This window comes from Sciurus vulgaris, assembly GCF_902686455.1.
Source record: "Sciurus vulgaris genome assembly, chromosome: 4".
Taxonomy (NCBI): Eukaryota; Metazoa; Chordata; class Mammalia; order Rodentia; family Sciuridae; genus Sciurus; species Sciurus vulgaris.
The window spans coordinates 32786081-32814078 of record NC_136464.1 but is presented as its reverse complement, the minus strand read 5'-3'; the positions used below and the strand labels follow the sequence as shown (position 1 = coordinate 32814078).

The 27998-nt window shown below is 35.5% G+C and overlaps 1 protein-coding gene across 1 annotated transcript; it reads left to right on the top strand.

Moving 5' to 3' along the window:
- Nucleotides 1-379: 379 nt before the first annotated feature.
- LOC306658890 (protein CC2D2B-like) lies at nucleotides 380-27998 on the top strand (the record flags this gene model as incomplete). The annotated part of the gene is made up of 11 exons (XM_079136197.1): nucleotides 380-596; nucleotides 771-907; nucleotides 1001-1129; nucleotides 4330-4539; nucleotides 8602-8699; nucleotides 9909-10023; nucleotides 19557-19707; nucleotides 20682-20826; nucleotides 22877-23015; nucleotides 24157-24360; nucleotides 27897-27998. Exons 1-11 carry the CDS (start codon nucleotides 482-484, stop codon nucleotides 27996-27998), a joined length of 1545 nt encoding a protein of 514 aa, XP_078992323.1. The 5' UTR covers nucleotides 380-481.

Here is a 27998-nt window from a genome sequence, read left to right as displayed (position 1 = left end):
TTTGGGTCTCTGTTCGAATTTTACATTATTAAAGATACATTATTAAAGATACTATGTCTATATGTTATAATCTATATGTACATATATAGATAACATATAACACATGTTATAATCTGTCCTACACATCTCATGAACTTCTATGTAAAATCTTCCTTTTGCTTAAATACATTCAAGAAAACAGCATGGCTGTTCCACATCACTTTATGTAATATTGCTCTCTGAACGATGAAAAAGAAAGTTGGGGGGTTAAGACCATACGGTCTGATATCTTTGGACCCTGTCCTACACTAGATGAGGTGAATCAGAAGGAAATATCACAGTAAGATTCTAGTACATTTATCTGTATGTTGACCACTGGAGACAAAGATAAAGACTTATTTTTCTTTTTGGTATTCAGCAGAAGTCAGTAAATGATAGTTACTTCAAACACTTTTCCTTTGATAATTTACAAAATATTCCTGAGAGCCAAGATGAAGACTTTATGGAAGAAGTCATTTTTACAGATTTAATTGAAATAAAAGCTGCAGAATATGAAGATGATCAAGAACAAATCAAAAAACAACAGGCAAATATTTTTGTGCCAAGTAGTTCCCCAGGTAATATTCTTTCCCAGTAAAATATTCAAGTCATTAATGCATCATATTATAGGATAATCACTTCTTTGTATGCTGCATTAATAAAAAAAAATATTGGTCTAAAGTCATAGTAAGTTTTCTGTATTTGTTCTTCTATTTTGGACTTTAAAGTAACATCTTAATTTTGTTATTAAGTGACTAACAAGCGTAAACTGCCAGAAGGTATGATGCCACGCATTTTAGAAGATGAAGGATTCTATATTCAGAGAAAGCCAGAAATATATAAAAAGACCTGCAACAAAATGGAAAACCGTTTACTTAAACTAGAAAAGGCAAGTGCACCAGCTAAGCGGCTAAACCACTCAGTGTGGCATTTGTTTTTCGTGAAATATTTAATCAATGTATTTTAAAAATATTTTTGATAGGGAAAGTGTTGGTTTGAAGAAAGTGGAGAAATATTATCATTACCTTATCCTATTAAAGAGTCATGGAATTTCAGACTAAATATAAGCAAGGAATCTTTAAATCCAGCACTAAAGACCATATATAGGAAGGTAAGCAGCAACAGTTTATTTGTAATCATGGTTGAAATTCTCATAATATCAATTATAAGTGGTGTTTCTGTGGTTTTGTTTTACCCTTTAAATATATTAAGTCTGGTAATATAATGACTAATATGATGACATATTTATTTATTGGCCTTTATGATTATGTTCTTGGTGAATATTTAATGATATGGGGAAGCATTCAAAATACAGTGTGAAGTAAAACAAGCAGGATACAAAATTATATATGATCCTAATTTGATAAAACTAAGTAATTAATGAATTAATGGTATGTAAGATAATTACTAATATACCTTCTACCACTATAGATTACTCTTACCTGTTAGTTTTGCCTATTTCACATGAATGGAATCATAAACTAGGTACTCTATGTCGTGCGCAGCAATAGTTTGCTCACTTTTTTCTATGTAGAACTCCATATAAAATGTATAAAAAATGCATTTATTTATTTACCTGTTCTGCTATTGATATAAGGTGCACCAAGTTATCATCTATTATGAATAACACTGCTGTCTAATTTCTGCACATGCATTCTGACTGATACATGTATATGTATTTTTTGTTGGGTAAATATCTCAGAGTACAAATGCTGGCTACCAGTTTGTATGTGTTCAATTTACTACATAAGGCCAAACAGTTTTCCGATTGACTATAGGAAATATACACAAACAAGAAGCTTGTGAGAGTTCTTAACTGCTTTATACTCTTGCCAGTAGTTGATATTGTCTGTCTTTTAAATCATACCCATTATGGTGTATGTAAATGGTATTTCCTTAATGTCTGGTTAACTTTGTGCTTTTATCTGGGCTTTTATTCATTGTTACCATGATCTTTGTGCTTTCGGTGTGACTCGCTTAATCTATTTCTAAGAATTAATCCCCTAAGCTTGATCACTACTTATAACCAGTGTGTCAGGGAGTTACTACCTCCCATAAGAATTTATTCAAGTTTTGTACAGTTCTCATTGTATATTATTTTCTGTTGTTGAATTAAAATCTGCCGCCTGATCACTTCTACCTATTTGACTCTGTTTGGCCAATAGAGAACTCATAAAATACTTCACCTATAGATACCTCTTCAGATATTTGAAGCCTACAGTCCCTTCTATCTGTAACTTTTGCTCTTCAGTCTAAACTCAATTTCTTTGATTGTTGTTAGAAATTCTGCCATCTGTTACTCTCCTCTAGCTCCTGAGTACCACAGTCAGTGAGTACTGAATAAGACAAGATCAAAGGCAAAGGTTCATGTCACTCCAATAGAAACCTAAAGCAAATCAGCAACATAGTTATCATTCATCCAGTGCTGAATCTGCTTAACACAACAGGCATCTCTCATTTAGGAACTTTAATTTCCAAAAGTTCATTTGCAATTTAGTTGTTTAAAACTGAAGCTGTTTTTCCCACTTGGAGTTTTTCCTGGTGATGACCAGTTTACCAGTTTGTAACCAACTGACTAAATCCCTTAGATGGAATCTGAGTTGGCCCTTACATAGAGAATAAAAACTTGACAAATATGAATTAAAAAAAAAAAAAAAAGCCTTATGGCCATTCTCCCTGAAATTCAGTGAGAAAGAAGGGAAGTTTCCCAAATCAGGAAAGAGAACGGAGGCAGAAATTGAGCTGCCATTCTGGTGGGTTGAGGTGGGACAGCGCTTTCTTCAGTGTGACAGCAGGTGTATTAAATGATAGTATAGACTAGAGGGTATATATTAGTCTGTGTTCTCTTGCAAAAAATACAATACCATGCCACTTGCTGCCGACCAGCGGGACAAACAACACGTACTCTTCAGAAGTTCATGAAGCAGCTTCCGCTTTATTCGGATAACACCCTCAATATATAAGCAGTCTCATGCATAAGCAATTGTAATCAGATATGGCCATCCAATCCTATTAAAGGTCAAGCGATCACAAGCTCAAGCATACATGTAAGATATATCTGTCCACGCGCTAGGCGGCTGAACTAATTATCATACAGCCAATGGTAAATGCTTCCTGTTTTTCTCAAGGCGCATTCAGCATGCCCTTTGGCTCTCTACCAGTCGCCATCTTGGATGCATGTGGCGTAACCCTGGGCCCCGGGTCTCGCCCGGCCACAATACCACAGACCACATAATTTTTAAATAGAATAGGTTTGTTTTGGTTCACTGTTCTGGTCCAAGATTGAGGAACTGCACCTGAGGATGTTCTTGTTGGTAGTGTTCTCAAATGACCCAAATCATCACTTGGTGAGAGGCAGGGCGCATTCAAGAGACCCAGCCAAACTGTCTTTTATTTTAGTCCCACTCTCAAGATAGCCCATTAATCACATAAATGGGTTGATTCATTCATGAGGGCAAAGCCCTAATCACACTCTAAGGGCCTCCCTGATCCCACCTCTTAATATCTCATAATGGCAATTGAATTTCAACATGAGTTTCAGCAGGGACAAACCATATTCAAACTATAGAAACATGTCATTTTATACCAGACTAATCCAGGGAGAGGGGCAGCAATTACTGGGGGTGGCTATGTACTCTTGGATTAGGCTCTACCTGCTAAGTAACTCACCAATCTCAAATTAAATCACAAAACCCAATCACATGCATATTCAGATGCACATGCTTAAATTTAAAATAGTGGATAAAACACAGATGAATCATTTTGCGTATAATTTAAGTTCTACAGACTTCAACTAATTTAGGGACAATCTAGTACCCCTAGATGGAGACAGTCTTATATAGGAAGAGCATTTGCTAATGTAGAATTTGCTTAGATGGTCCAGATACCTTAAGGGAATTTTCCAGTGACTAGCAGTATATCAATTTAGAAACACTGCTTTAATAAGTCATTACCATTTAACTTTGATCCACAGATGACCAATACACCATCATGTAACCAAACTCAAACTCAAAAGTTAACACCATCTGTCATGTGTTCCTATAGGAAAATTTTTTTCATCTTATAATTTGAAAGTTCAACTTCCACTGGTAAGCAACAGTGAGGTAGATGGCAATAGTCCATAGCAATATGATTAAAATGCTGTAATCCAAATATATTTTATGAAACTAAGCCATAATTAGTTTCAAAGAAGATCCAATTCTTATTTTTTATTTTTCCACATCTTTTGATTTTTCTACAATTGACATGTAACTTGTAATTTAAAAAGAAATAGAATAAAGTTAATATTACATACGCATTTTTCTCTAAAAGGCAATAAAATCTGACCTAGAAAGCTCTTTGAGGAGCAAAATGGAAGGTCACAGGGAAATGTACCAAGTAGATCTCAACATTGTCGGTTTGCAGTTCAGCCATCATCCTCTCTTCAATAAAGAACAAGTATTATGTGCTAGGCTGCTTCAGTTTTATGAATGTTTTCAGGACAGACAGCAACAGAATTTACCTCAGCTGCTGTATGAGAAGGTAAGAATGGCTTTTTGTTTTAAAGCTGAGCATTTAATAATCAGAAAAAGTTCTTAGTATAGATCAACTTACTGTGTAATATTTTCCCTTTGCACTCTAAATATTGAACCAGTTAGAACAATGGTTTGATTTCCATTTTTCTGAAAAGAAAGTAGGAATGGACTGAGGAGACAGCTTTAGACATGCTGAAGGATATTTATCACATATAAATGATTTACTAATCAGTGGTATGGTTAATCTTGTGACTCAAGAAGAATTTTGAAAAGATTATGACTTAAAAGAATCATGTATCTCTTTTATAATACAATTTTTGGTAAAAAAAAAAAAATCAGAGATTGTGAATCTCAAGTCAAACTGAAAAGTCTTGACTAATCCAAATATGACAGATGACTAATCCATGGGTGACTAATCCGAATAGTCATTTAATAACATCATGAAGGATATATAAATTTTGAAGAGGAGTCAAAGTGGGTACCTACTGATTATTTTCACATACTTGTACCTCTTGTTTAAATTCTCTGCTGGGTTTCTTTCAGGAAAGGCATTTTGATATATCTCTTTCAACTAATGAATACCTTTGAAATTAAATACCTACCTAGTGAGGTATTTAATCAGTCAGTTCTGTTACAGTCACCAAGACATCTCAGTAAGCTTGACATGAAACTGCACCTTAATAAGTGTTTGCTTTTTAAGATACAAATACAAAAAACATAGGACTTAATTTATTTAATTTTCATATTAGCCATTATATAGGAAATTTAATAGATGAACACCACCAACACTGGAATAAGACAGATATTGAATATTCTAACTATTCATTTACTATAGCCATTGTTTTTATGAATGGAGGAACGAACTCTGAAGTTAAGATACAGGTCATTAAAAAAAAAGTATCTTGATTTATAGATTTCTACTTTATATAATTTTCTCCAATAGTATTTTCTCATCTTTAAAGTCTGATTTAGCAATAAAAATTTTATTTCATAGCATACTATCTATTTATATGTAGAAACAGAAATTCCAGGTTTATTTTTTCATATAGTATGCTCTGCATGAAATAAAAACCTCTTAGGATCATTGTTTATAACATATATTATTATTGTTATTGATTCCAAGGTAATGGGTATTCTCTAACCAAAAAAATGACCATTCAAGGGCAATCAATAGTGCCTGATATCCAACAGACAAAAATTATAATGATACCTTTCTGTATATTTTTGTGATACGTAAGCATTTGTGTATATATGTATAATTTCTAGGCTTTTGTTTTATCTAGAATTTATAGCTGTGTCTTGGGCAAAGCTGAATTCCAATTCAATTTGTAACCCCCCAAAAGTTAGCCTAATAGCTAAGCAGCATCATTTCTCTACTGACTTCAAATACTGCCTTTATCATAAACCAGCTGGACATATTTATATAATCTTATTTAAGGATTATTTATTCCACCAACATATTTGTCTAGTCCTATTCTATTTTCATTATGATATTTAGTTATTAAACTGTGATATGTCATGGGATAAGTGCCTTCTTATTACTGTCATTTCTAGAGTGTTTTTGAATACTTTTATAGATTTGATCTTCCCCGCAAACTTTAGAATTACCTTGCCACTTTCTATTTTAAAATTCCTATTACCATGTTTATTGTGATTACATTTTACTTTTATATTAATTTTTTATTTTTATTGGTTCTTATACATGATAGTGGTTGTTATATTAATTTTGAAATAAATTTTGTCTTTATAAAAATTGGATTTCTTCATCCAGGAATATAGTGTCTTCCTATTCGTTTAAGTTCTTTCTTTTGTCTTCCAGTGAAAGTTGTGATTAGTTGACTCTTGTCTTGACTCTAGTTCCCATAAGTTACCCTTAACTGACAAATTTTCCTACATGGATTTTAGGATATAGTTTTTTTTTTTTTTATTGTAAACAAATGGGATACATGTTGTTTCTCTGTTTGTACATGGAGTAAAGGCATACCATTTCTGTAATCATAAATTTACATAAGGTAATGTTGTTTGATTCATTCTGTTATTTTTTCCCTTCCCCCCACTCCTCCCACCCCTCTTTTCCCTCTACACAGTCCTTCCTTCCTCCATTCTTGCCCCCCTCCCTAACCCTAACCCTAACACTAACCCCTCCCAGCCCCCATTATGTTTCATCATCTGCTTATCAGCAAGATCATTCTGCCTTTGGTTTTTTGAGATTGGCTTATCTCATTTAGCATGATATTCTCCAGTTTCATCCATTTGCCTGCAAATGCCATAATTTTATTATTCTTTATGCCAGAGTAATATTCCATTATATATATATGCCACAGTTTCTTTATCCATTCATCAATTGAAGGACATCTAGTTGCTTCCACAATCTGGCTATTGTGAATTGAGCAGCTATGAACATTGATGTGGCTGTATCTCTGTAGTATGCTGATTTTAAGTCCTTTGGGTATAGGCCAAGTGGGATAGCTGGTTTAGACAGTGGTTCCATTCCAAGCTTTCTGCGGAATCTCCATACTGCTTTCCAGAGTGGCTGCACTAATTTGCAACCCCACCAGCAATGTATGAGTGTACCCTTTTCCCCACATCCTCGCCAACACCTATTGTTGCTTGTGTTCTTGATAATCGCCATTCTAATTGGGGTGAGATGGAATCTTAGGGTAGTTTTGATTTGCATTTCTCTTATTACTAAAGATGTTGAACATTTTTTCATATATCTGTTGATTGCTTGTACATCTTCTTCTGTGAAGTGTCTGTTCATTTCCTTAGCCCATTTGTTGATTGGGTTATTTGTATTCTTGGTGTAGAGTTTTTTGAGTTCTTTATAGATTCTGGAAATTAGTGCTCTATCTGAAGTATGAGAGGCAAAGATTTTCTCCCACTCTGTAGGCTCTCTCTTCACATTACTGATAGTTTCCTTTGCTGAGAGAAAGCTTTTTAGTTTGAATCTATCCCAGTTGTTGATTCTTGCTTTTATTTCTTGTGCTATGGGAGTCCCGTTAAAGAAGTCTGATCCTGGTCCGACATGTTGAAGATTTGGACCTACTTTTTCTTCTATAAGATGCAGGGTCTCTGGTCTGATTCCGAGGTCCTTGATCCATTTTGAGTTGAGTTTTGTGCAGGGTGAGAGATAGGGGTTTAGTTTCATTCTGTTGCATATGGATTTCCAGTTTTCCCAGCATCATTTGTTAGGATATAGTTTTTGTCAGTTTTATTTCTCTATGGAAATATGTTTAACATAGCAGTTTTATACATTCTGCTGTATATCATCTTTCTTGATTTTATTTTTACTTATTTTCCTATGTTGTTATATGTTGAGAGAAATCCTAAGTCTTGGCTAGCAGCTGTGAACATCTCAAGTGTGTAAAAGGAAAACCTTCACACATTCACGCCCGTCAGAAATACCTACGGAGAGGAGCATTCCGCTCTGGCCACTTTGGAAAGTAAACAACTGCCACCAAATTGACCTAGTGTTACCAAGGGAACCCATATAGGGTCCTGGTGGTCTGATGCCCCATGGCACATTGTGATTGGGCAAAAGTTTATAAAATGTATGGTTTTTCGTGCATCAAACGAGTTTGCGGGCTGCTCGCTGTAAGCTTGCTTCTACCCAATTCCTGGGGTCTGGGTCTTGACTACACGGCTCTTACCTGTGCCTGAGCTAGTCTGGCACCCCTACAATTATACATTTATTCTGTCATAGAAAGGCACAGATAGTTATCGATAAGGTTTTCAAGTGTGGATCCAATGATGGCAATGTATTTATGGATATAAACAGAAATTTTTTTCTGTAACCATGATATTTTAGGTGGAAGATAAGATATGTACCTGTGCTTGATCTGCCACCAATGGCATTTCTTTATATCGATGAACTGATTACCTGGTATCAAGGTATGATGTTTAGTCTTAGATATTGAGGCTCTTCTCAATTCTGACCCAAGGTTGTTATATAAAATATATTTTGGAAGACAAAACAATAATACACAAACAAGTTACACATTTATGCTTTCGCGGCACACATATAGAGCTACAGGTGAATTGGAGTAATGGCTTTTTTTCTTTGTTGTAGCTGAAAGCACTGACAAATGCCATCCAATTAGCAAATGAAAATTTTGAAATAGATCCACTTACCAGAAAATCATTACAAGACTATTATTGGCAGATAAGGTAGGTTTTGAACCATTCATATATTAATCAAACATTAAGTAACTTTGGTTTTGCACTTGAAATGGAATATATAAAATAAGAAAAAGTATAAGAGCTCTACTCCTTTTTCTGCATTTTTATTGGTGTATTATAGTTGTACATATTAAAAAGATTTATTATGTATTCATACATACATACAATATAATGTTTGTTATATTGTAACAATGTAACAATTTGACCAATTATAATATATTTCAGCAATCTTTCACTGACTGCTTCCCCACTCTTTCCCCGCCTTCTGCCCTTTGGTCCTTCTCCTCTCCTGATCTAGCTCCTTGATTTTTAGGAGATCCACCCTCACCTTTCTTTTCCTTTTTCCTCTCTAACTTCCACGTATGTGAGAAAACCTGACCCTTGGCCTTTTGAGTTTGACTTATTTCACTTAACATGATGGTCTCAAGTTTCATGCATTTTCCTGCAAATGACATAAATTCACTTTTCTTTTTGCATGAATAAAATTCCACTATGTATACATACTGCATTTTCCTTTATTCATCCATTCATTGATGGACACCTTAGTTAGTTCTACAGTCTGGCTATTTTGAATTGTGCTGCTATAAATATTGATGTGGCTGTGTCATAGGCATACATGTATCACTGTAGTAAGATGACTTTAATTCCTCAGGACAAATACTAAGGGTCGTAGATGGCTCCATGCCTTGTCCTTTAAGGGACCTCCATACTGATTTTGATAGTGGTTATACAAATTATTAGTATAAATTAATAGTTCTACCAAGAGTATAAAAGTGTTCCTTTTTCTCCTCATCCTCTCCAGCAAATGCATGGGTTTTCCACCCTCTTTCTTTCTTTCACTATTCTTTTCTTCCACTATCCTTCTTATTTTTTTGGTACTGCAGGATCTTGTGGAATTCAAGGTAGGATATTTCCTTTTTCTGGAGAATTTTTATTTTAGCAGGGCACTTTTGAATAGTGAAAAACCTTCAAGGAATTATTTTTTAATGATGAAATTTCAGTGGGTAAAATTTTTTAAATAAGACAACAGGGGTTTCAGATGTGAGTAAAATGGGAAAAAATATAAGGTGAAGGGGATCTAGAGGAGTAGTTCTAACACATTCTTCCAGACCATTCTTAATGACTTACAGTTTTAATGCACCAACATATATTTGATCTGCCATTATTATAGTAACACAAAATGGCTGTATGACTTAGAAAAAGAAAAGGACCTCTCCCTGCTACACAATATATTACAGACCTGGAAACAGATAAAATCCCTGCGACTACGTCAAGGATTTACAAGCACTCCAATAAAGTTGCAGTTTCAGAGGTAAGCGACTGCTCTATTTACTCTTATCGGTCCTCTGAGAAACTGCTCATGAATAAGTGAGAATTCTTGAAGTTAGACAACTATTCTGTGTAGTCAGCAAAGGATTTGTATCATGAAGACATAAACAGTTTTTACAATTTAGTAACAAGACAACCCAACTTAAAAATGGGCAAAGATTTTGAATAGACACTTCACTAAAGAAGATATATGTATGGCAAATAAACACATGAAAAAATAAATAATATCATTGTTATATCAATAAAGAAATTTACATTCAAACTGCAGTGAAATACCACTACACACCTATTCAAGTGACTAAAATCCCAAACAGTGACAAGAAAGAGGTTAGCAAATAACTGCTAAGGACACTGAGAAGCAGACATTTTGATTGATAGCTGGTGGGAGTGCAAAATGATAGTCATCTTGGTAACAGTTGGTACTTTTTAAGAAAGTTTAAAATAGACTCCACAATCTACTTCTAGGTGAAACATTTCACATAATTGGCTAAAGTCGTAAAAAAACGTATCTACTGGAAGAGATGTAATTACAGCTCAAAACTAAATTTATTAATCACTTAAGTTACAAACTCATAGTGAAATAGCCAGTTCCCTCCCCACAACTCATTATCCTGAGTCTTTTTCAAAACTCTAAAAAGTTCAGTGTAATTTCAGGCAATTAGGAAAGATGTTTATTTTGTTGATATTTTTTCTGCTGCAGTAGATTTTGGCAAAATTGCATTTGACAGTTTCTAAAGCTAAGCCCACCATGGAACTTTATCTTAGAATTAAATTAATGTAAACTTGATAACTTGACTCTAATCTTTTAAACCAACTTTACACACCCATGTATCATGAGCCCCTCTGCAAGAAGGAAGAACTATAGATAATATAGGTGGACCCATATTGTCTGCTCACCACCAGTTTCTGTTCTCATTATTCTGAACTCTTTATACTACCTAAGGTCCTTTTTTTCTTTCTGACATTTAACACTCAGCTTTCCCATTGGACCTGGGCTTACATTCACTTCTCTAGAATACTTTTAAACAGCTCTATTGAGATATAATTCATATAACGTACAGCTCGCCCACTTAAAGTGTGCAGTTCAGTGGTTTCTAATATATCCAGTTCCAAAACAGTCATCGCAGTATAACCTTACAACTCTTTAACCACTCCCAAAAGAAACCATCTTCCCCTTAATAGTCACTCCTCATGTGTGGGCATGTTTTCATTTTTCTTGGGCATACCCAGGAGAGGAATTGCTAGGTCAAATGGTAATTCTGTAGTTAACCCTGTGAAGAACTGCTAGACAGTTTTCCAAAATAGCTGAATCACTTAACACTCACAAGAGAGCATATAATATCTTTCCAGATGATTTTCCTCTTAAAGCTTGAAACTAAATAATGAAATCTTATACTGGGAGGTACAAAAATCCTTAAGCTATCAGGAAAACTCAACTTCTAGGTCATTTATTTTCTGAAAGGGTTCTGAATAAGTGGAGTTTTGTTGAACTAATAAAAAAGAAATAATAATAGCACCCACTTCACAGCATTGTAAAACTGGAATGAGTTAATATGCATAAAGTTCTTAGAACATTGGTGCATAGTAAATACTCTGTAAGAATTAGCTAATACTAATAGCAGCAGAATTAGTACTGATGTCAGTAATTGCTTACTGGTTATGCATAAGCACCAAGGAATATAGCTATGTTTTACACTTAATAGCTGGTCATTGCATTTATACCTGATCATAGTCTCATAACTTAAACAGTAAGAGAGGGGAAAAAAGTGAGAGGAGATGTGGTGTGCCCTTTAGATACATCACCCCATCCCTTTGGTTATTTATTCTCACCAGAGGAATGTTTTCTTGATATCCTTAGAAAAGGACTGTAAATGCTAATGGTAGATTTTCTAAGTAAGGATAAATCTGTGAAAACAGAACAAGCTTAGGAAGGGCTTTTTTATATATATCGTTGATAATTTCCTTAGGTAATAAAAGAATTTGTTGTAAGAGATTGGTTTTGTGTGAGTGTGTTTGTACACGTGTGTTTTGGTAAGACCTCTAACAACTCAAATACCTCCATTATTTATGCTTTAAATAATTCTATTTATTCTTAATTAGGACAAAAATAAATAAATTTGACAAGCAAGAACAAATAGAAATGCCTGAGGCTAACAAGAAAACTGAAGGAAAAGCACTTAAAAGTAGAGAAAAACAGGTGATTTTTTTAATTGCAAAATAACATTCAACTCATCTTAAACTAATTACAGTATGTCATTGTTTGTAAAACAGGAAATCTTGATATATGTAACAGATATCTAACAAAATGATAAATGAAGAAGTCAAACTTTAATTTTAAGAATAATTGTCCTAAATAATGAACGTACATGGCATAAGTTATATATTTGTTTTTTGATTTCTAGAGCCTCTTATATTTAGCATCAGAGCTTAAAGAAACAGAAAATGAAAGAATAGAGTCATTTACCTTGATGCCACAACTTTCCTTCACAGCTGAATTAACACATTTATCCAAGTGTTCACTGTAAGCATTTTTAAAGAATTATTTTTTCATTATATAGTCTATTAATTTTATAGATTTTAATAATTATTTCTTGAGTAAGTACCATAAACAGAGCACTGCTAAGGTTTTTTTTTTTTTTTTTTTTTTTTTTTTTAACATTTTCACATTTGACAATCCCCATAGCTCTGTGGAGTCTGATGTTATCCTCATCTTAGAGGTGGGGAAATGCGTGCATATGGAAGGTTAAATTGCCTAGGGTCACACATCTAATATGTGACCTGAAGTGAGACAAAAGCCAGTTTGGCTTGCCATAAAGGCTATAATGACTTCACTAGTAAGCTTAATATATTAGTCATTTTTTGTTTTGTTAGGATAATAATTTTTATTCATATATAGGTAGGTGGTATATAAAACTGTTTAAAAAAAAAAAAAAACAAGATTACGCTATCATCTGTGCTTGTGAAAGGACCCCCTTGCTCTCTTAAAAACTATTCTTATCAAGAGGACCCCTGGACAGTTTCCTACTTTGACAGTACAAATTTCATTCTAGCGCACTTGTAACTTCTTTGAACTATGCACCTTGTAAATTATGTAAAAACTATCATCATACATAACCCACTTCTCTCATCTGCTAGGTCTGTGGATCCAATCTCCCTTAAAGAGGCTATGGCAACTCAGAGCACTGACCTAAGTCCAGTTCCTCAATATCTCTATCCCATAGGAAGCTTTGTACTCTTCCATCTTGGAGTATTGTGAAAATGCACAGAGTTGGAATGTAGTGGATACTCAATAACTGTTTATATCCATTGGTAGTTACATTTAAAAGTGAACATTTGGCTGGGGATATAGCTTAGTTGGTAGAGTGCTTGCCTCGAGTGCACAAGGCCCTGGGTTCAATCCCCAGCACCACAAAAAAAAAAAAAAAAAAAAAAAAAAAAAAGTGAACCTTAAGAGTAGCAGACACAGGGCTGGGGTTGTGGCTCAGTGGGAGAGGTGCTTGCCTGGCATGTGTGAGGCACTGGGTTCAATCCTCAGCACCACATTAAGAAAAATCTTTTACGTCCATCTACAACTAAAAAAGATTTTTAAAAGAGTAGCAGACACAAAGGCACACTGACCACCAGTCTTTCTAACTAGAGAAGTGCAACAGTGAAGCGACAGTTTATTTGTTCTACACCTTCTTCCCAGTAAGTGCCTGAGATCATTTATTATGTCAGTCACACATACAAAAGCATTATCTAAATGAGGGGAAGAAAACAGGAGCTATAAAAATGTAAGCTGGAGGGAAAGAGGACAAAGAGTTGGAAGAAGATACTAGTGCTAAAAAATCTGGATTGAAACTTAATGGAAGTCAAGACAAAAGGAAATATAATGCTTTATAATCTTTTTTACAGCTATCTGGTAGAGTTGTTGTCCATTTAAATATCCAGCTGAATAAAAAGTGTTTCTTTAGAAAAAAAAGTAATATGTTGACATCAAGGAGCGAGGTGAAATAAATACAGAGATTGAGGAAAAATTAAGAATGGTTTACCGATGAAAAAGGAAAGATTTTCTGAAGATAAATATAATCCTGAATTAACAAATTTTCATAATCGATTAATGAGCTCATTGTTAAAACTACTTCTAGAAGGTAGCATAAAGGGCAACTTTCACTTAGATATTTCTCTGAAGATAATTGGGAAGATGATCAGAATAGACTAACAGGGAGATAGGAAGAAACACCTTTTGTCCCCTAATCTTCTGAAAGTTACAGAGAAGATGGGTCGATAGTAAGTAGGCATGGAGATTCTGGGTGCATAGGATAATCAATGGGGGCAAGGGATGGGGGAGTAGAAGGGAATTTTAAGTTTCAACCTAGGGCTTATCTTTCAACAAGTTTTCTCCCTTCTCAAAAAGGGGATCAAATCTTAAATATCATTGTGTCAGTTGCCCTGCAGCTGGGAAGATGCTCCTTAAATGTTGGTTGGGTGAATGAATGGACAGATAGATGGAGGGCTCTAGGAGTTTCCTATCACTCATGGATCATTTTGTTTTCAGTAAGTGTTTCCATAGAAACCTCAGGGGAGTAACCTGGTTTGTCTCTCTGATCTTTGGGTTCAGAGAAAGAATGGCTTCTCCACTATCTTAGAGAAAAGGGTTGCACAGCCCAAAGCCTAGGAGATTTACAAAGACCTTTTAAGGGGATAATAGCAGGCCTATTGCCTGTTGCACATCTTTGAATTTATTGAAAACACTGTGTGTGTGTGTGTGTGTGTGTGTGTGTGTGTGTGTAATGTATCGTGAAATTTAGAGAACAGTTTTGAATTCTTGATACAAGTCCCCCTACCCCATGCCCAAGTTTCTCATTTTCTCCTAAGACATCTGGTGGGTAAGTGCTATAAGGCTAATTTAGTAAAATAAATAGCTAAATGATTTATAGTACCCTGATTTTAGTTTTCTTTCTATTTTTGAGTATACATTTTTCTTTAAAAACGTCTGCCTGGGAAGGAGAAATTTTTATCCACATACAGGCAGGTCTTATTTGACTTAAAGATACCATTCGTTCTCTAAAATGATCATCTTCTTAACATACTAAGATATATTTTGAAAAAAAAAACTATATTTTATATCCATTCTGCTTTCCATGGGTCATCTAAAGATTTATTTAATTTTTAGGCAAGAACAAAGGAGAAGAGCCAGAATTCAGAAGCTTAAATATTTTCTTAAAATATTTTACAATGATAAACAGGTTTCTTGCACTTCAGTATCTCCTCTACAGCTTGATTTTAAAGTCATGTTTCAGCAAATTTTCAATATTCAGTTAATATATTGGCCTGAAACAATTTGCTTGGAGGTATGCCATTGTCATTACTTTTATGTCTTATTTTTTGCCATTCATAATTTTTCATGTTAGCTACTGTTATATGTGATGTTATTTTTATATTAAAGATGATGATTTTCTAGAGTTAACAATTTATGTATAATTAATAAATACATAATCCATCTCTCTATGGCCTTTTATTTCATAAATACAAAATTATTTTATTTGTGGTCAGTCCAAATACTTCTTTCCTGCTAAAATTTCTGCTGACCTTGATGTGCAGCACTACTGTTCATTCACAAGTGAGTTGGAAGAAGGCTGTTTAAAGTTTAAGTTGCCTAACAACCAAGAGCATTGAATGATTTCTATACATTTCCCTGACCTTGATTGGATGGCTTCAGTCTTGCTGTATTTGTTTTTGACTTTTAAAATGTTGATCCCTTTAAGAATCAAGTGAAAGAACATACAACAGACTCTTGGTCCCTGACCAAAGATCCCTGGCACTAAAGGAAGAAGAAAATGAGATCATTTAAAAATTAAAAAATTGGTAACAATTAATGGAGAGACACTAAGTTGTTGTGGCCAATACAGGGGTTAAATTTGAACCTAGACCTAAAAGTAAAGTTAGGAGAGGATAAGGATTTATTTGTGTGAAGATGGAGTTTGGGAGCATAGAAAGGATTATAATTAATAATCTTGTAAGCACGAAACTATGGTTGCTGACCTCAGCAGATTCTGAGAAGCCTTTTATTCATTATCAGACTCAGGCACCATTGGGGCTCATTTTCCAGATGGGAAAATGGCTGTCAGTTATGGGGGAATTTTGGTTCTATAGAATACAATGAAGATGGTTTAATCCTTGGAAGCCATGGATGTGTCATGGCTTCCAATGGACAGTCAGGGGCTAGTTGTACAGGTTAAAACTTTAACGGTAGTTGTAAAAATGTTGAAACTCACTATTATCTGGGAAGATAGGAGCCCAGATCCCAAGGGATGAATACTCAAATCTTGCCCATTGCTTGTCTTTCTCTGGGATCCATTGTTTCCCAGAGTTTCAATATTTGCTGTACATCCATTTAGGATTAATTTGTAATGGGGGAAGGTCAAAGTTCAGGGTCCAGCATTCAGTATCGCTCCTTTCCTTCAGGGCCCATTGTTTTTAGGAAAGGATTCCTCCCTTCTCCTGAGCTACTCCCGTCTCTGCTTTTCTTGGGGAGGAGGGGAGGCTATCTTGTGGGAATAGTATTTTCTAAACCCCTCAAATCTAACTTAAAATTAGTTTTGCAATGCTTAAAATATTTTTGTTCTATCCCTGATAAATGCGTTATTCTTTATTTATTTACCCAAGTTCCTATTACCTATCCTTCTATTGAAATTCCTACTTTAAAAATATGCTGACCAAACCCAGCACAGTGGTGCATGCCTGTAATCCCAGCTACTCAGGAGGCTGAGGCAGGAGGATCACAAATTTGAGAATAGCCTCAGTAATTTAGTGAGACTTTGTATCAAAATAAAGAATACAAAGGGGTAGAAGTGTAGATTGGTGGAAAAGAGCCTCTGGGTTCATTCCCAGTACCAAAAATTATGTTGACCAGACTTTCCTACCATTGTTCTGGAAATAAATTGTGGTGTAGCAGTAGTTCAATCACTTGATGTTTAAAATTTGCCTCAGGAAATAGGCAAATGTTGTTTTTCAAGCCCTGTCATCATCCCATCGCTTATCATATGACCCTAACAAAATAAGACATAGAGAGAGAGAAAGGAACCTAGTTAGAGATAAGTTAAACCATTAGCAGCTATGAAAATTGTAAAATAAATCTATATGCCCTAGTTGAACAGATTTTAACCTAAATTTCTTACTACTCCTCTGTACTCATTCTTCACTTCGGTCAAATTGAACTGCTTGTCTTTTCCCACACATACTTTCAGTTTCCTACTTCTGAACTTTTGGGCCTAGTCACCCCACTTACAGTGCCCATTTTCATTTTGACACTTGTAAGACATGCCATTGCAGCCACCCGGTGTCGACAACTGCCATGGGTGGTGTTAGAGACTGTCTCTGGGAGACCTCACCAGGTGGAATTGTTTTTTTTTTTTTTTTTTTCACTTCATTTGGCATATTAATATATATGATTTTTCACATAGACAATAAAGGACAAGGTGGTCATACAATTATATTTCAAGGCACCAAAGGAGAAAGCATGAGCAAAATTTATGCCAAAGAACTACAGAGCAGAAGTTTAAGGTTGTTGTAACCAAGACAGAGTTTTATGAGATGTACAATTTCCTCCCTGGGGGGAAGTGTACTTTTTTCTTTGTTTCTTTGTTTTTAACTCATCAAGAACCACGGTGCTAGAAGAGCTCCTGTCTACAATTAGCTCGAGCTCTGGAAAGAGGATGAAATTTTTCCAAAGGGAAAAAGAAGTTTCATTTGTTTGTTTTTGGCTTCTATGTCTTCTTAGAAAGTAGACTGTTTCTCATGATTTTAGCTATCTTTGCAGTGAATTTCTAACAGTTGGGTATGTTAATAGAATAGTTCTCTTGATATTTTTCTGAGTAAGAGATCAAATGGTTCTATACAACGACTGACTGTGCTCTCGGTTAAGAATAGTAGATTTTAAGGAGCTTGAGAAAGGTAATCTAGTCTGCATTTTACCTCCCTTGCTTGCAAATCCTTTGGAACATTTTTTTTCAAAATGGCCTAGAGGAGTTAATTAACTTGCCATAGTCAGTCAGTCATTGGAAGATGTTGGTCACTGAGGGTTTCAGAGGTTCAGTCCATAGTCACCTAACTCCATAGCTGGGGACCCGAGATGACACAGAACATCATGGTGGAAGGGTGTGACAGAGGAAAGCCACTCAGTTCATGACAAGCAGGAAGCAGAAAGAGAGAGAGCACCAGGTGGAATTCTTTTGCCCTTTCCAGGGCCTGGTCTCTAGCCTACAGTCTTCAAACCTGGATCTGACAGTCCACTGAGAATGCATCTGGATACGCTAAGCAAATCGATGAGGCCGATCTGTAAAATCAGAATGCCAGTTCAACAACTGAATTAATTTACCTCTTCATTTTCTCTTTTTAATTAGCTAGTTTACTGATTTACAATAAGAAATTTATTTCACAGACCTACGACTCCTACAAACCAAACTTTTCTGCATTAGGAATGCCTTGGTCAAAGGGACCAGTGTGTTGGCTTAAATTCATTCTCATCAGGAAGTAGCAACCAGAAGAAATATTGACCTCTTTGGCTTTCCTTTTCCTCTGTCTTCTGGACTAATCAGCTATCCTTTTGATAAGCTTCCTACCTTGTCTTTCAAGGGGCAGCCCCACCCCCACCCCCACCTTGGTTTTCTTCATTTTAGAGCATTTATCACTGTTTCCCCAAGCACTGACAACACAGTCTAGGTCAAAATCAGTCTTTTCAGGCTGGAGAGATAGCTCAGTTGGTAGAGTGCTCGCTCTCACAAGCATAAGGCCCTGGGTTCAATCCCCAGCACAGTAAAAAAAAAAAAAAAAAAAAAAAAAAAAAGAATGAAAAGTCTTTTCTATTGGTAGACTTAGGCTTCTAATGATGGCAGTGAACTTATGTGCAGTTGTAGAGAAAGCACAGTACATAGAATCAGAAGACCTGGGTTTTGTGCCCAGTGGACCTCTGTGGGGCTGTCTACTCGCACCTCCCTTTTTCTTCTTTTAGAACTTTCCTTCCTCCCCAGCTCCCATAGCTTATTTAACTTGTCCTTAGATTTCATGAGCCAATAACTCTTCCTTTTTCCTGAGTAATTCAACCTGGGTTTCAATCACAATAAAAACTAATACAGTTTTGTATGAGACCTTCATTTCTTTATTTGTAATATGGGAAGAATAATACAAGAACTTTAAAAGAATCATACAAACATAAGGCATTAGGGCATTGTGTCATATGTACACGAAAGTTAGGTTATTAGGATATTGTGTTATATGTGTATTCTCAATACTATATTTGAAAGCCTCATATTCAGCTCATTTTCTATGAAACCAGCAAAAGTCATTACACTTATAAGATCATGACTATCTACTTTGCATTTAATCCTGTGATGAAATCTTATAGAGCGCTATCTAATTTTTAGTCTAGTATTATAAAAAATGAATATAAATATCTTTTGATGGTCCTTATATTTTTTCTTTTACTTTTGTGTTTTGTATTTTCAGTGAGCTATCAACCATTTCTTTTATATTTAGGTTTATGAAATAAGTAAAAGGACAAGCTTACTGGCAAAACTGTACTTACCTTTACCTAACAACACAGAGGTGAAAGGCAAAACTGTTCTGGAATATATAGAATTTAGTTCCGATAAACTGGTCATTCCTGTGGATGGAGAAGTAGGAAGCAGTGAGTTTATTAAAAATGTTTCTTACCCCCCAGTTTTGTGAATAAGTAATAAATGATCCTAAGGAGCTCCAGAACATGTGGGTTAATCTCCAAACTATGTAGGAAAGGGAGAAAAGAGAAGGAAGGTAGGAAGGAAAGAGAGAGGAACTGAGGAAAGGACAAAGGAAAAGACGGATGTTTCCGTCCACTTATTTTTGCACTGATCTTACTCTTCATATGCAATTATATTTAAGTTAGCACATCCCCGAGAACGTTTTTCCTCTCCTTTTTCCTAAGATTCCTTTCTTTCCATCCTCGGGGTTTTTCAACCACTTGTGCCCATCTGATGAAAAGGAAGGAGGTATGAACAAGTGAGCAAGAAAGAGAGAGAAGAAGAGAAGTAGTAAAAGAGCCTGGAAAGGACAGAGGATGAGGACGGATGTAGTCTGCCTGGAGTCCACATGAAGCAGGAAGACAGGGTGGAGGAGACCCAAGAGGAAAGACTGAGGACTCGAAAAACTTAGGGAGCAGTAGGAACTTGGCAGAAGTTTCAAGTTTTGTTTTTTTTTTTTTTTTTTTTTATTGTATTGTTAAACTTTCTGGAGATTGAGGGGAAAAATGTTGAAAGAAGACTAAGGAATATAGGGAAAGGGAGAAAGAGTAACTCACATGCCCCTTTTCTGCTGCCAATGGTCCTTTCTTGCTGGAAGCCATTCCGAGAAAGAATGGTTATGGAACTTCCAGGCAGATGAGAAGTAAAGCAGAAACACTCAACCCTATGTATTCAGCTCAATATTTCCCTCTCTTTTTTGTAGTCTGTCTGAACCAGTTTCCCTTGAGGTATCTTAGAGAGGAGATGAGGGAGTGCAAAGACAAGAGCCGGGGTCAGACAGAACTTTCTTTGTGTTCCTAGAGCTCTACAAGTAGAAATCAGGACGTGTGTTCCAACTGAACACGTTCTAAAAATTCATGTTTTTAATGCCTTTTATAAATAGATGTGCCTTTCCTTCTTGAGGGAAATAAAACTGAAGAACTTTGTCTTTTGACATCAGGAAAACTTAGCTATTCTCTATCATGGGCCTTAGATGAAAATGGTATTCCTCTGACACCTATGTCACAGTCAAGATCTGCGTACTATAGGTAATCCTCCTCGTCCTCCTCCTCCTCTTCCTCCTCCTCTTCTCCTCCTTTCCTCCTCCTCCTCTTCCTTTTTTCTTTTTCTTGTTTCTCTTCTCTTCTTCTTCTTCCTTTTTTTTCTTCTTTTCTTTTTTTTTTTTTTGTGGGTAATAAACTTGTATGTTTGAAAAAGAATGCCAGGTCTCAACAAGGCGTCATACAAAATATATAAAAAAGGGAAAACCCAAGCTGCAGTAGAAGCAGTTTAGTTTATTTGGATTTCTTTATTTAAATCACTCTACTAAGTCAGTAAGTGCATTTATAAGTAAGAGGATGTATCTCTTCACTGCTTAGAATTTTAGCCACATAGATGATGAGAAATGCATTTCCATAGCTCTTCATTTGTAGGCAAAGACCAAGACTCCCCAGAATTTTACTTCTGGAGCTTTTAAATCTCCCAATCATTCTAGATTAGCAGAGAATCATTTATGCATAATCAACTTGCCGGAAGGCAAATCCTAGAAATTTTATTCTGTGTTCCCGGAGTTTCACGTGCCCCTTGTGTACTTCCAGCTCTCCATCTGCGAAGTGGACATCTTCAATTTTTTGACTGGTCTTGAGCCAAGAGACTGTGTTGCTCACTTGGTATCTGGTTGGACACACAGATGACAGGGATTTTGCCACAGCCCACAGCTGAACCTATAGAAGCACCTCGGGGAGTCTTTGTAACCAGACTTGAGGTTTTTGCTACTTTCCCTGAGACAAATCATGGGGCTATATTGAAAACCAGTGGTTTCCTTTCTTTAAAAGTACATAATAGGGGCTGGGGATACAGCTCAGTTGGTAGAGTGCATGCCTTGTATGCACAAGGCCCTGGGTTCAATCCCCAGCACCACAAAAAAAAAAAAAAAAAAAAAAAAAAGAAACATAATGGGATAAGTTTCTCTCTCTGATATATTTAAGCTTTGCCTCAGGCCCTGTTTTCTAGGGGATCTGAGCTAAGATTATTCCTAGAAGAAGCTAATTTTGTTACATGATTTCAGTTCCAAAATATTTCTTATGACAAACATATCAAAAGAATTCAACCGTGAGGGCAGAAATATGAAGTAAAAGAAAAGGAGATCACTCAAACTTCACCTGTGTAATTTGCTTACATCCCACCATACCAGACACTGTGTTTATTAATAATTGCTTCAGAAGACTCTTCATAGAAATATGAACAGATGTTGATGAAAAGAAGACAGTGTGAAATTTGTGTCTATGTTTGGCCTAAAGCATTATTGAATCTGTGTCAGAACTATATTTATGGTATCCAAATTTATAATTGGAAAATTTTGTGTCAAATTCTTTATAGAAAGGATCTTAGAAATTCTTCTGCTTGCACATGATGAAACAAATCATGTCTGAAGAGATTAATTGGATAATCCATGGTGGTAAAGAAATCTTTGGGGTTGAATTCCTTCTATACTTAGCCTATAGCTAAAATTGGTTGTGAACATATTATGAATCTAGCCTCAATATTTGAAGATAGTCTCATATGAGCATATGATCCCGAGCCCATAGTGCCCACTTTAATTGCATTGCTCTCTGATATTTCAACTACAAAGATATAGCCTAAAGGGTTTTTTAAAAAATATTGTGTACTTCCTTAATTTTGCTTAAGCAGTTATTTGAATTAAATTTTAATAGTGTGCATCCTATGAAAAGAAAATATTTAATAATTTTATTATGCTTAGGGTTTACAGAATACATCCAATCAATACCATTCACTTAAGCATCTTCTATATTTTAGTTGTTCCACAAAGTGAATGACAAAGATGAATTTTTATAGAACTTATCCTTAAGAATCTTGTTGTCTCTTAAGGAGAGTAGACATTTAACAAAAAAACTATCATAAAGTACAAAAGGGAGAAAAGTTAGGAGATACATATCTAATCCTTCTATTTTCATCCTTAAATACAAAGATGGATAGATTTTAGCTTTAAATGCCCAGAATGGGTAGGTAGTGTTAACCTGTATAATGATGTACAACCTGCATATTGTATGCAAATTCATGAAGTATTTTCTCTGTTAGTGTCTTAAGGAATGTAGATGCAAGAAGCATTCCTGGAATTCCCTGGCTGGTTAATGCACAGAAACTTTTTGAATGGGCAAATGAAGTCAGAATTGATCCAAATAATCCAGAATATTCTGATTTAGTGGAATTCATTACAGTAAGTTATAGCAAATAATAATACTATAAAGATACTAGATTTCCTAAGTTCTCCTCCCTTATACTTTCCCATAGTTTGCTGTATATTTTTCTAGGCACTAGGAGACATGTGAAGGCAAATTTGAGGACACAATTTTCAACCAGTTTCCAGTATTGTGAAGGCAATTAGAAATGCAACAACTGAAATAATTACTTTAGGCCTGATGGTTTGTGCTCTGCCACTGCTTAACAGCCCACAGCATATTCAGCAAATATTCATGGTACATCTGTTAAGTGCCAACCATATTATTAGGCACTAAAGATATCAAAATGACTTATAGATACACTCCTTCCCTCAAACTCCATTATCTGGTCACTTTTATTTTTCCTTAGAGTCAACTGAACTGCTCTGTATATCTACATGAGCTTTCTTTATACCTACATTCATGCCATTGCATTTGTAATAGCTGTCTCATCCATCCTGTAAGTCTAATTAGCATTAGACATGTATTCTTGCTTTCTTGCAGCCTTTCTTCTTTCCTTCCTTCCTTCCTTCCTTCCTTCCTTCCTTCCTTCCTTCCTTCCTTCCTTTCTTTCTTTCTTTCTTTCTTTCTTTCTTTCTTCTTCCTTTCAAATAAACTTTTATGACTTCTGCCTTTTATGTATTCATGTATTATATCTTTCCTTATGAAACCACAGCTAATAAATCTTTGTCTCTCTGATGGCAACTAACCATTCATTTGCATTTGCATTTGTTGAATAAAGCAACTCCATTAATTAGATTATTGCAACTAAACTTTCATAGATCAGAGCTCCCCAAATGATGGGCAGAATTGGTTATAGGTGTACAGAAACATTGATCCTTCCTCAACTCTTAGGGCAACCAGATACAAGTCCTCTCTCATCTTTTCACCCTGTGTGCAAAATGATATTTTCATTTTCAGTGTAAGTCATGGCTGAGAAAAGGTTGGGAAGCCTTTTATGTTGGATTCTGTATTTTTCTGGTCTTATCTATATACACAGATTCACTTGCTTCATTCCTACTTACTTTGTGAATCTTAAATCTCACGGTTGACGTGGAAAGGGAAGTAGTGTTTTGAAATAATTCTCAAATTTAAAAAAGAATATTTTGTGAAAATATTTTACATTTTTGTGTCTTACAGTATATGAGACATAAGGGGCAGGATAGTTCAAACTATTTCCGTCTTGAACAGTTACAAGATGAATTTAACTTTGTTTCTGAAGAAGAAATGAAAAAGAGTAAACGTTTCCAGCTTCTACAACTTAGAAATGCAGGTCAATTAGATATTTTCCTTTTGCAGCAAATGCCTCTCTATGATAGGGAGATTCCGGATTTAGTCTCCCAGGTACCTGATTTTTATTTGAATATGGCTTATTGTATGATAAAGTTCATATTTTATTTTGTTAAACCTATCTTAATTTCTTTGTTAATATTTTTAAACTAATAATCTATAGACAGAGTTTTCTCCCTTCTCTTTAGGCATCTCCTTAATTCCAAAAAATCTTTAGCTTGCTTTTCAACTTAGTGTTCTTGGAACAATCTATTTAACAGCCAAAATCCTTTAGGTGTATTCCAAATTTATGCAAATTTTATTTTTGTTACCCTAAAATGCATTACCAATTTAATAATAGCTTTGGGGGACTGAAGAGGGAATATAACTACAGTTAACTTATGCATTGATTATAAGGCACATCTCAATTTCAGAATCTTTATTTTATATATATATATTCATATGTATATATTCATATATATAAGTGTTCATCTTATTTGACAGTGTGCTGCAACTGGCTGGCACCATCTGGTGAGAGCCCATCCCAACTCCACTTTAGTGATTTCATACTGTTACTTTAAAATTGCTCATGGGAAGTTTTTATGCTATAAATCAGCAAATGCTACAAATTGGAGCTTCTCCTCCCACTTAGAAAGAATTTGTTGTTAAACATGTATCAATACAACACTAGTCTTAAAATAGATGAATTATAAGAGATGATTCCTGTAGAAATAACCACTTGTAGTAATCCTAGCACTTGGGCTTGCTAAGAAATAGTTCAAGAAGAAAGGAATTATTTTTCCATCTCTGAAGAAAATGCCTGTGCATGCAGTTACATTACCACTGCAGGGTGATGTCAGCAAACTTAAATAAGATACTAGATTCTGATGTCCACATAAACAAAATCATACAGGGCTCATTACATTTAAAACTCAAGTTGTGCCAGGCATGGTGGCACCTATAATCCCAGCTATGTAGGAAGCCAAGACAAGAAGATCTCAAGTTGAAGGCCAGCATAGACAACTTAGCAAGACCCTGATTCAAAATAAAGAATTTAAAGTTCTGGGGATGTAGCTCAGTGGTAGAGCACCTGAATCACCAGTACCATACAAAAGATGACCTCATCCCGGAAGCAAATATAGAATATAGTCCTAAACTTTTTTTAGCCAATTCTCAGTGAAAGAATTGGATGTTTTCTTCTCTCAGTGCCAGAGTTGGCCACTGTCCTCCTACACATGAACTGAATTGGATAGCAGTATTTTATTGCAGTAGGTCATATGTGAAACCTTTTAAACATGAAAGTGCAACTAACTTGATTCTCTGTTTAGGAGTATGAAAGTCAGGTCGAGAAGGATATATCCATTTCAGATGTGAATTCTATTACTGCACAAAGGATTAGTTCTATTAATTTTCTGAAAAAGGTAATAAAAACAACACAATTATTATCAGTATGCTTAATTTGCTTTTGTGAAAACTGGTCTTCTGGACACATGGTATTATATGCTTTTCCCTGAGAGTCAGATGGACAAATCTACTTACCATCTCCTTTCTAATCACAGTTCCTTTTCAGAGCTAGGTTACTTCCTTTCCAGTGAACTCATTCTTTAAAGCACACTCCAGTCTTCTCTGTTTGAACATGAATGTTATAGACATCCTAAAGTTCACTTGGAGCCCCCCACCCCTTATCACTGGAAGGCATATTTTATCACTGGTCTCAGCCCTTCTTACCTCTTCTTTACCTGTTTCATACTTTTAAAAGAAAAAAAAAGTTGGGATGTGCTTTAATTATAAGTTTGCTGTTTGGACAAACACAAGAGGTATGAGAGAACTCTTATTTTTCTGATCCCTTCTCTCTTTTATATATGTCTATATATCTTTTAATGTGTGGGGAAGCCCAGGAGGGAGGGAAGCAGAGGATGGGCAAGACAATCAGGGAACAAGTGCTAAAGATAATTGAAATGTACACAGGAATCTTGGGAAGGAACTTTATTAAATTTCAACGCCTGTGAATACTTCTTTGCTATCCGAGGATAGTTAAAGCTACATGTTTGGTATGTTCATGTAATAATTACTATAATTACAGATACTGTAAAGAGTTGACCCTGGAGACTACTAAGGCCATAGGTACTTAATTCCTTCCTTTGCTCCAGGGTTCTCTAAGTCTTTACTGTGTGACCCTGTATGAGTGTTGTGTGGTTCCATGGAAGGAACTCATGAGACTGCAAGTCATGTGCATTTCACTTCCTGGGATCAGTGAGGCCAAGGCCAGAATTATAGTAGTAAAGAATGGATGGCATCCCAGCAGCCTCAAGGATTACTGGATAAAGTTTTCCTGAAAAGTTTACATCTAAAAGGCTAGTGCATCTTCACAATCTGTCCCTTTCACTAATTAATTCAGTGACTATTTCTTTAGTATCTATTATGACCTCTGACCTCTTGGAATTTGTTTTCTGGTGGGATAAGTCAGATAATAACACATTATTAGTCTGTCAGGGAGTAAAACATGCTATGAAAACTACAGTAGGAAATGAGGACAAGAGTTCTGTGTGTATGTGGGTGTGTGTGTGTGTGTGCAAATTTAAACAAGGTGATCCAGGAATCCCATGAGAAGGTAAATTTCAACTGTGAACTCCTACTATTTAGACCTGAAGGAGGTCAGGGAGTTTTTTGGGAAAGAACATTCCAGGCTAAAGAACCACATGTGGAAACTTTGAGGTGAAGCACACTTGGCCTGTGAGAGAAACAGCAAGAAGCCCCATCTATAGGATGCCAATGGAGAGAGGAAGAGAGTAAGCAGCCCTTGAGCCAGAGGGGTCTGGTTTATCTTCAAGGGAAACAGTTTGTTGCTCGGGTGACAGGATAATTTTTAGGAGTTAGTTATGTTTTTCCCATTCTTCTACCAGTCCATTTTCCTATCTCATTTGAGCAGGTAATTAGGCTCTAGGTTACATGTCCTCAGAATGATTTATAGCAGGACAGAAAGCTACCAGAAGCTATACTTTCTAATTTCATATCTGCAGACCTAAACCTATTATGAAGGAAAGGGTTAAAGCAGAAAGGAAGGAATTTCCTCAGTCTAAATAGAAGACTAAAAATAGTCCTTTAAAGAATCAAGGTCTGTTGCAGGAACTTAGGGAAATGCCTCTGTTTAGGCATTGACTTTCTGGCCCAGCAAATGGAATGAGAACACAAGATTGACAAAGAAAATACAGAAATGTGATCAGTTTTCTTTGAGTTTGTAGATCAAGATTCATGTACTAGTGACATATAGAAATGAGCTCACAGGGAGTCATCTCCTTTGGTGAAGAGTAGTTCTGGCTGGGTATTCTTGTGAGTTAGATGGGGAAAAAATGAGCCAGGAATTTAAGATGAGATGTTATGGACACGGAAGGGAAAAATGGAAAGAGATGAATTTGCCTTGAAGTGACAGTGTGAGTTGGGGATGATTTTAATAATGGTAGCAAACAGAACCACATTTTCATTCATCTAACCTTCCTTTCTCTTCATTGCTTACAAAACTTAGGAGTAAAACATACCAGAAACGTTGTGAATACTTAACCTTAAAATATAAACAATACATTTCTTTAAATTTTAAAAACTTTTTTTTTTAGGTTAGAAGGTCAATAATGAAAAGAATCATCAAAATTAGCAAATTTAGCTTGCCAGATATTGTGGCTGATTATGAAGAAATTGTATCTGCAAGGTACTACTAA